Source organism: Microtus pennsylvanicus, chromosome 12 (assembly GCF_037038515.1).
Source record: "Microtus pennsylvanicus isolate mMicPen1 chromosome 12, mMicPen1.hap1, whole genome shotgun sequence".
Taxonomy (NCBI): domain Eukaryota; kingdom Metazoa; phylum Chordata; class Mammalia; order Rodentia; family Cricetidae; genus Microtus; species Microtus pennsylvanicus.
Window position 1 is genome coordinate 34382432 of NC_134590.1, and position 9923 is coordinate 34392354.

A 9923-nucleotide genomic window follows, 5' to 3' on the forward strand; every position below is an offset into this window, starting at 1 on the left:
AGAGCTGAGGACAGGGAAGGATAAACATCCGGGGACTTGCCTGCATCCACCATCAGTTCTAGCCCAGAACTCAATTCTGTGAGTGCTACGGGAGGCCAACCTACAGGGAGGGCTACTCGTGAAATGACTCCTCCAGCAGGTATCACCTAGCAAAGGGCCCGAGGTAGAATCACGTTCCAGGAATCCAATCACTGACTCTGTCTGGGCCACACTCAGGTGAACTGCTTTCTTAAATCACTCTTTTAAAAAAAAAAAAAACCACTTTGCTTCCTGTTAGAGCGGCAACAGCTTCTATTTTCTCTGTCTCTGCAGAGTCCAAATGCCAATCAAGTGACTCTCACTGTCTGGGCACAGACTCTCGGTGGCTGCAGGAGTTGTGGCTAACCCGCCTAGCTTAATAAATGAGGAGGACGAAGAGCTGGTCTTTGGCCATGGGAGCTCTGGGGCCTATCAAATTAGGTAGCTCCCATACAAAAGATATTCATTATAGTAAAATAGGACATTCTCTCTTCTGAGAGAGGCAAATGCTCTGGGTATATAGTATATACCCCGGGAAGGAAGGGAGCTGCCGGCTTAACCAACTGGAGAGAAGGTCACCAAGGCAATCATGTTGAAACGCCTAAAGAATTTGTCCCTGTGGATATGAGGAAGGGACATCCCAGGGTCCATTCCCTTTCTCCTGAGAATTGGGACATAGATTCTTGGACAAGACTGAGGGGGGGGGGATGGTGGTGGTGGTGGTGGTGGTGGTGGTGGAGGAGGAGGAGAAGGGGGAGGAGAAGGAGGAGGAAGAGGAAGAGAGTACCTTCTCCAGTCCAGTAGCAGCTATGGTACTTAAGTTCTGAGCAATAACAATGAAGCAGGTACATCAAAATTTTCTAGAAAGCATCTTACAAGGGACAGCTGTGTTATGTTTATTGGAGTTTTGCCTGCACGTATGTCTGTGTGAGGCTGCCAGCAGCCTTGGAACTGGAAGTACAGACCAGGTATGGACTGCCATGTGGATGCTGGGAATTGAACCCGGGTCCTCTGAAAGAGCAGCCAAAGCTTTTAACCTCTGAGCCACCTCTCCAGCCCCAAGTGCTTGTCATTTTGATTAGAGTAAAATATCCAATTAAAATAAAAGAATCGAGTACTATTTGCTAGAAATGGCGTGCAATGAAGGCAAAGAACGGTGGACCCCTTAGAATAAACGGAGCTGTACCTCCTTACTTGGTGTGGACTCACGTGGTCACACATGAGGCTGAGGCTTTTTTGTCTTCTGAAGGGTTGGGTCCTGGCAATGAAAAAGCCACAACCTTTCTACCCTGGAGCTTTACTCAAAAAGCAAGTGTGAGTGGGTTCTAACTTGGTCTTCAATAATGTAGCAATATCAAGATCATAAGGCCGAGCGGTGGTGGCGCACGCCTTTAATCCCAGCACTCGGGAGGCAGAGGCAGGCGGATCTCTGGGAGTTCGAGGCCAGCCTGGTCTACAAGAGCTAGTTCTGGGACAGGCACCAAAGCTACAGAGAAACCTTGTCTCGAAAAAAAAAAAGATCATAATGTAATGGCGGGGACTGTCCCTCACACAAGAGTGGCCAGAAAGACAAACATACCTCCTAGTAGCTCACCACGGTGACTACCAGTCAGACTGTAGGGTACGGGTCTTCTCTACCGGCTTACCATTTTATTCGTTACAGCTCAGTGTAGACACAAACACCATTTTGCTGGCAGTGTTAAGTATAGCAGGAAAAGGTATTTGCCAAGTGACTGTGTAGGTGCATGGCAAAAGACCAAGTCACCTTGCCTTTTCCTGATGTCAGAGGTGATTCCTTGGGATCCTACAGCTAACCCGTCAGGGTCCGGTGAACAAGAACATCGCTTGGGTTGTGTTGTTCTCAAAGCTGAAGACATGGAGCTTTTCCACAGCAGACTTGAATTCCATTACGTCATTCCTCCATGCACACAGAGATAGATACAACATCTCGTGTCCTGGTGATGTTGCCAAAATTATGTCATTCTCTTTAAAAAGAACTATTATTTCCCCCCATATTATCTGGGAACCCTTCCGTTTCAGCTCCCATTGTAATTATCAGTCACTTAGCAGCTAAGTTCTAGTGGCCTTTCATTTTCTCATTCAGCCGCACTGAAGTCATTCTTTCTCTATGTCTCCTTACATGCAATACACATCGGATACCTTTCTTTGCTTAGACTATAAACACACACACATCCTTCAGGACAAGGGAGGAAATGCATTACAAAAATTGTGGGTTTTTTTTAACTCTCAAAGCAGTGAACTATGCTTTAAAAGAACAAACCGTTCCAATGAGAGTAGCTCAATCAAAAATCAGCTGGGCATGGCGGTGCATGCCTATAATCCTAGCCAGCATTCCAGAGGCCAAGACCCAAGGACCTGAGTTCAAAGCCAACTTGGGTTACATAGCCCTACCTAAAAATAAACATACAAACAAATAAATGAAACAAAAAAAATCCATGAAGCTCAAGACCACAATACAGTGACAATGTCACATGGAAACACAGACCACAGGGACGTCAACCACAGCAAGCTCCCCAAAGGCTCCAGAACTGTAAATCCAGGTTCTTTAGCTGCTTATGGTGACACTGATGGCTGGCAGAGGCTTCCCTTCCCCTCTCAGGAGGATCTGCCTCTTGGTTGGATTCAACACTTTCATTACTCAAAGATAAAGTTCTGCTCAGAGGGGGAAACTCTCAGATGAAAATGCAGGAGATGTGGCAAAGATCAGAGTCAGGGTGTCGGGATGCTGGAATACACCAGTACTAGCAAAAGGTTTTTACACACACACACACACACACACACACACACACACACACATCCCATTTGAAGAACAAACCCTACAGACCACACAGAGGTTGTTTTTATTCAGTGGAGTTATCCGGGGAATGAGAGGATAGTGAAGAGGGTACCTTCTCCATTTGAAAGTGTTAGGAGCACTTGCAACAGACCAGCACTGAAGAGAAAGGTGTGAGAAGAGCCATGACCTCTATTAGCAGGCATCAAACACTTCAGCATCTGTCTTCATTCCTTTGAGATGAAGGCAAGCAAGCCAGGCGGGCAGCCCGATTCCCCTCACCTAGGGAACTGGGAGGTGGCCTGCCCACATGAGACCAATCCCGAGTCCTGAAGAGGAAAAGCATGAGCTACAGGGAACAGGCTGGTCTGGGCAGCTGCAGCTCCCAAATCTACACGTTGCCCCTACACAAGAGGTGAACCTCTGCACTGGCAAACACAGTCCTTACACGTGATGCAGGGTCCTAAATGAGAGACCCAGAAGGAATCAGATGAAAGGGCTATGCAATTAAACCGGTTGGAAAATTAAACTTTCCTGGTTTCTAGAAACCAGGTTTCTTACCTATAAATTTTAGATAACTGGAAATATGTTTGTAATATATATGTACATGTAACGTGTACTAACATATATAGTATATATATATATATATACAACACATCCTTCTCTATAACATATACTAGTATATGATAGTATAACCTATATTGATGTTTAGTGTATATACAATATATATTCATATATCATATATGCATATCTGTGAAATCTAAGAAGCGATGCTATAGATCACTGTCCTATCGCTGACATTTACCATTTAGTACCATTGACACAATATAGAAAGCTATATAGAAAGACTGTCTCAATAAAACAAAAAGGAAGGAAGAAGGGAGGGAGAAAAGGAGAGAGAGAGAAGAATTTACCCAATGTCAACACACGGTAAACACTCCATAAATGCAGTTTCTTATCCTAAGCATTATCAGTATCCTTAACTCCTCAGCATGCTGCCTCCTGAGGGCCATCTAATGAAAGAAAGAAAGAAAAAAACCTCACAATTTCCAGTACTTCAAGTTCTGCCTTGTCCCACCTAGCACTGACTGCCACCCATGAAGTCAAAGCCAGATGTGGACATCATAGGTCCTTTGTCATCTCTCAGTGAAGAGCAGGGTGCTCCAAGCTCTAGCTGCTGGGAGCTAAAGTACTCCCTTCCCCTCCCCCTTCTTAGTGGCCGAAGCCCTGTCTGCCCATTTAGAGTTTGTTTGATACAATCAGTTTCCATGGAGACGCTGAGGCAAGAAGAGTCAGCTCCCCCTCCTGTTCCACTTCCCCTTTCCCCAAATCTCTGGGACTTCACTGTTCTCCTACCATGTGACAGCATTGTGTCACAGCAGCCCTTGTATACAAACAAGACAGACAATTTACATGCCATTGTGAGAAAGACACTCTTGCCCTGGTCTATACATTGGCTTTCTCCATCCAGCCAAAAGGGTTTTGCTCCTTCTTCATCTCTCATATGCAAAGCTGGAGAAACATTTGTAAACCTAATCCTCACTACAATTTTAAAAAGATTTAAAAGAGTCCTTCCAGAGAACCTGAATGACTGTACAGCTTACACCGTGGCATCGCCAATGCTGTAGTTCCTGGCCACAAAATGCTAAATGAACTCAAAGACCACCCACAAACTCCCCCTCCTGCCAAGCCGTCCAGTATCGAGAGCGCTAAGACACCAGTAGTGCGTTTAGTCTTCAAAATCAGATATGAATAAAAGGCGAATAACTCTCAGATGAAGATGCAGGAGATGTGGCAATTCCCTGTGGCTATAGGGAACAAGTGAAACAAGTCTTGGGTTACAAGTAAGACTGTACTCATCACCAAAAACCCATGGGCATGCTACCACTCAAGGTAAAGCAATCCAAAAACTCTTCAAATTGAGACGGCTGAGTGGGGTTGAAATCTTCAGCCCCGCCCTTTGAAAAGCTTGACAACCTGTTCCAAATCCAAATGAAGTGGAACCCAGCTGAAGGGACATCTGGTCCTCCAGAAAATGTCTGGCACTTAAGAGAAAAAGAAAGATTAGAACAGATTAATATTGTTGTGGGTGGAGGGACAAACGGGAGAGGAGAACCAGCCATATTAGAATCATCTACCTGCAAACAAACATCAATATTAGCACAAAAGAGAGGAGGCGTCGAAATGAGCCGCTACCAAGCCAGCCTCCAGTTTAACGTACCGCACTGTCTGCGAGGCGAGAGGCACCGAAGACTCTTCTCGGGGTTTGGGAGCAAAACTACATGTTAAAGTTTGAAGTCCAACCTAATAGTGAACAGTAATTCTCTAAGTCTTGGTGGACTGGGAGGTCCCCTCATGAGTGAGTTATCACAGACTCTCCTCAGACCCTAAAGTCAAACAACAGTGTAGCGCACCACGCCCGTCTGTGCTCTATGCGCTATTATACAGTTGGTGAAGCGGGCAAGGGGCTGGAGACTGAAACACACAAAGACTCATAGACAGAGACACGGTCATCCTTGAAGCCAGAATGCCCAAGAATGCCCCCTTTATTGTGTCCAGGAGCAGCTTATATAGGGATAGCCACACCCCAGCCAAACAGACCAAAAACCACTCCCCTGCCATCAGGATCTCCTGAGGGTCTCGTGCTCAGAGCAGCTGTAGGCACTCAGATCACGGGAAAACAAGTTGTTTATAAGATATTCAGGATCTAGGGGTTCACAGCTCCCAACAAATAGTAAGACATAACATCTACTTCATATCTAGCCCAAGTATCCAGAATTGCTAGACTGAGATAGTGTCAACTCCTGCCTAGACTTGGATTTGGTCCCCAGCGTAAGTAAGTATTAAAACAGAGTGAGATAATGAAGTGAAATCAGGAGGTAACTGAGCTGTATTTTGTATGCTAGAAACGTATGGTTCTGAAGAATTTCTTTCAAACTCAGGCTTGGTGCCAGGCATTGGTAGTATATGCCTGTGATCCCAGGAGTGCCTGTCATCCAGGAGGACCAGATTCAAGGTCAGTCTGGGCTACTTTAGCAAGCCTCAGTCTCAGAGCATCAATATAAGTCTGGGGATGTTAGTTCAGTGAGAGAGCACTTGCCCAATTCCTGGCACTGAAACACAAACTAATCATAAATAAAACAAGATAGTAGCAGAGTAAAACAGAAACAGGACAAAATCAAATTCAGTTGCTATTAGCAACAGCACCAATACGGGTAGCAATGAGAAGAATAACAGCAATAGTAATACAAAGGGTAACTGTGATCCTGCCACTCAAACAGTACCGGATGCTACTAACATGCACATGTGGAGCGGGTTTGTTTGTGTGTGCTCACATGTATGTGTACAGGTACCAGTGCGTGTATGCATGTGTGTGCTTGTGTACATTGACATCAAGAGTCTTCCTAGACCACTCCCCATCTTATTCTTCAAGACAGAGCTCATGGCTACGGGCTAGTCAAGCCAGCTTGCATGGGGAACCCAGTGCTGGAACTACAGGTGGGCCACGGCAGACTCTGCAGATCCCAATCCCAGTCCTCACACTCACCCGGCAAGAGCTCTAACCACTCACCTTATCCCAAGTCCCTATCTAAGCATTTTAAAATATTTTTACTTATTAGACCCTCCGGCATGCCAACGAGGTGAGATATTCTTTAACGTCCTGTTTTACAGATGTTTCGACAATACCCCTTTGTTGTTTTGTTGTTAACTCGAGGTATCTTTCAAAGAAAATATCTGGAAACAGAAGGGCAGGAAAAGCCGTTTGTCCAAGGTCGCTGGGACAGAAGTGACAGACCTGGGACTCCACCCAAGGATTTCCAGCTAGGAAGTTAGGCCTCTTGGCTCACTGTGCAGGCCTTACTGCCGGTGCTTGGGAAAAAGAACCAGAAGGGCAATATGATAGGAAGTTAGCCTTGCCTCTGCCTGCTGAACTGTGCTGTGTCCCCAGGACCCTCCCCAAACACACAGTAAGGTACCCATCCTGTTCTCACAACCATGGAAGTCGCTGGAAATGTGACCCAGCTGCCCCTACCCAGTTGTGACCAAGTCCAGCTTTAGCCTCTAAGTCAGAAGTTGAAGGGGGGGCAGGAAGCCTGGCTTCTGGACCACATTTCCTGCCCAGCAACAGGGTCTTCAAATAGTCAAGGCTGCAGGCCACGAAACTCCTGCTAAGAACCTGTATCTGGGAGCTTGCTCAATTCTCTGAACAGTCCAACTCAAGGAAGCTGAGTAGTAGGTGAAGTTTGTTGATTAACCTGCTGCACCCAAGGGAACATTTTCTGAAAGGGTAAAAATTCCTGACTGCTGAAAAAGAAAAATGAAAAAGAAAAGATCTGTGGGAAATTTAATCACCAATGGAACAAAACCGAAAAACAAAGCCCTCCCAATGAGGATGTTGCCGGAGACAATGGGCCCCTAACGGGAGATGCGATTGTCTCCCGATAAGAATCCCCGCGGGAAGCGGATCACACTAAGAAACGCATTATTGCTGTATTAGCCCTGGAATCTTTGCTCATTGGGCAACTGTGTGCAAAACCATCTGTTATGGCCCCTGGCTCCCAGTTTGCACACGTGGCATTTACATTTCAGGAGGAATGTGAGAGAAAGGGTGGAGGGGGCATTGAGTATCTCCCCCCCCCTCCCACAAATACCTCTTTATACCTCCTCGGCTTGGAAGGAGAAACTCCCCTTTCGGTGAAATACAACTCCTCTGTGGAAAGGAGATAGGCCACTTCAATTATGCACACGCAGCGTGCCTGGCAGCCTGGTCCTGGAGCCACACGGGCTCACCCCATTGGCGTTTTCACTTTCTCTGACTGCTTTAAAGGGGAAAGTAACAAAAATAATACTAAGCTGTGTGGAGGGCTTAACCTGGCTCTGCTTTCTTAAACTGCCCCTTTCTTTCTTCAAGCTGACATGAAAATTGATGCTCCACACTATGTGTAATGTTTAGCCTGAAATACCATCAATTTAAAAAAGAGAGAGAGAGAGCTTGTTATAGGGGATGTACATACTCCAGAATTCACAAAGATGTACAATTCAGATTTCCACGCTATCCTGTATGAAATGTTGTCACAATGCACGCTTAAAAGCAGAGCCTGTCAATATAGCTATCAATAAAAGAAACTGGAAATAAATCACTTGCCTATGAGAACAGAGAGGTTATTCTTCCTTCTGTGTGTTCCCTTACCTCCAAAATACAATCAATTTTTCTCCAAAGGATATTCCAGTTCAAGAACCTGAAAGAGTCCCGCAACTCTCCACTACCGCCAGCGTCTACAAACGTCTCCTGCGGGGCCTGGGAGCCCCAAGCGCAGAGAGAACACCTGTCACACTTCAAGCCTTCCAGCCACACATCAGAAATAAGAAGCTGATGTCTTTTTCTCATCTGGTAGTGAGTTATCTGGATCAAGAGACACGCCAGCTCCAGCTTTTAGCAATAGTGTCTGGTATACTCTGTTTCCTTAACTCCGTTTTTTTTAACAGCCATTTCCAAACTCTGAGACGCTTTTGTATGCATGAAGAAGGTTGTCCCTGAAAAAAAGGTGGCGGCCTATGGCCGGAGCCTTCCAGCAACCGCCTCTGTAGGCAGCTCAGCAGGTTTGGATCTACAGCCCCACAATTCTATCACCCGAACAACAATGGAAACCTGGGCTGTCCCGAGGGTGGGGACGGGGTCGCTAAGTGACAATTGAGCCCTGTAAAGCTTATCCGTGCTTGGTCATGACTGAGCCGCACACATCCCTTTGAACTGTCAGGTCACGGGGGTAACGTGTCATTTGGCCAAATTGACCTTCCACAAGCATAAGGAAGCATAATCCCGCTGAAATGGGGGCTCAATGAATAGGATCACCTCCCCCACTCTCGCCCTCCACGCGTCCTGAGCTCAAAGACCGGTCGTTTCGGCATCGCAGGGCTACTAGGCTGCACCTGCAGATAGACATCATGAATCAGAATCACCCAGCGAGCGCTTCCTGGACTGAGCCGAGAGCTCCAGTGATTTCCTTGGCCTTCCACCGAGCCATTTAAGAAGTGAAATGTGCCAACCTGGCCGGGTATACAGCCTGCTGGAGCCCACCCTGCGGTCTCTGGGGCAGCCATGGCTGGGTATCGTGTCTGCGGATAGTGCACTCGCAACTAGGTCTTGCAGGTTTCCTCACGCTATGCTCTGCGCCAGCCTCGCACCTGAACCGGTGCCAGAACACAGCCAAGAGGCTCTCCGATGGGTATGAGCCTCTGTGGAGACACTGCCAAACTCTGCTCCGGAAGGGCGAGGAGGGAGGCCAAAAGGTGAAATGTGGAGCAGAGAGCGGGACACCCTGAAATGCGGCTCCCGCAAGGGCTCTGGAAGCTCGAGCCCCTGGCGCGTTTGCAGAGCTTCGGCTTGCACTGCGCTTCCCATGGCAGCGCTTGCAAACCGAGCCGAGATTGCGAGCAGGGATGAAGGCGCAGGGGACCGCCTCCTGCCCCTAGGAGCACTGCTACACCGCAGTGCTCCCCCCCGTTCACGCCCACCACCCCGGGGCTCCAAAGCCCGGGCACCGCAGTCCGCTGGAGGCCGCGGTGGGTGACCTGAGGAAACTGGCCACGAAACGGGGGTGGGGAGCTGGACCCGCGAGCGCTGCGCGCCGGGCAGTAGCTCTGGGCGCCCCTGCAAGGCCGCCCGTCGCCGTCGGCACCTACCTCGATCCACTTTTGTGCCTCGGTGAAGGCAGGCTCCGGAGGTGGTTCCGGCTGCAGGGGCTGAAGAGCTTCCAGACCGAGAGCGGGACAAGCCATCTGCGAAGCCCGTCGAGCACTGAAGCGCTTGGCCGCCGGGATGAGCACAGCCGCCTCCGCAGGAGCGCGCTCTCCGCCCCTTCCCGCCCGCCGCGCTCTCCCGCCGCCTTCCCCGCCCCCACCGTGCAGGTCCCCGAGGACAGCGGCGCGCGCTGCCGGAGGACGCCGTGGCCACCTCAGCCTCTGTCGCCCGGCCTGCCGCTCCGTCCCCTCCCCCAGCTAAAAATAACCTGCCAGGAGCGCCGGGCGTCCCTCCCTGCTCACGCAAAGACCGTGGGAGGGATTCGGCCCGCCACTCGGCTTGTCCCGCCACGGGCCGGCTTCCTACGGA

The 9923-nt window shown here is 48.6% G+C and overlaps 1 protein-coding gene across 19 annotated transcripts in view; it reads right to left on the reverse strand.

Moving 5' to 3' along the window:
* Positions 1 to 9691, reverse strand: part of Limch1 (LIM and calponin homology domains 1) — a 303949-nt gene extending 294258 nt beyond the window's left edge. For 6 of the 19 annotated variants that reach the window (XR_012907247.1, XM_075943248.1, XM_075943265.1 and 3 more), the window contains exon 1: positions 9497 to 9691. Coding sequence is in view for 17 of the 19 variants with exons in the window: in XM_075943248.1 (XP_075799363.1) it covers positions 9497 to 9592 (96 nt within the window). In the remaining 2 variants the exon portion in view is untranslated. The remainder of the gene's footprint in view (positions 1 to 9496) is intronic. The other 13 variants (XR_012907248.1, XM_075943268.1, XM_075943259.1 and 10 more) reach the window with 4 other exon arrangements.
* Between the last annotated feature and the right edge of the window lie 232 nt (positions 9692 to 9923).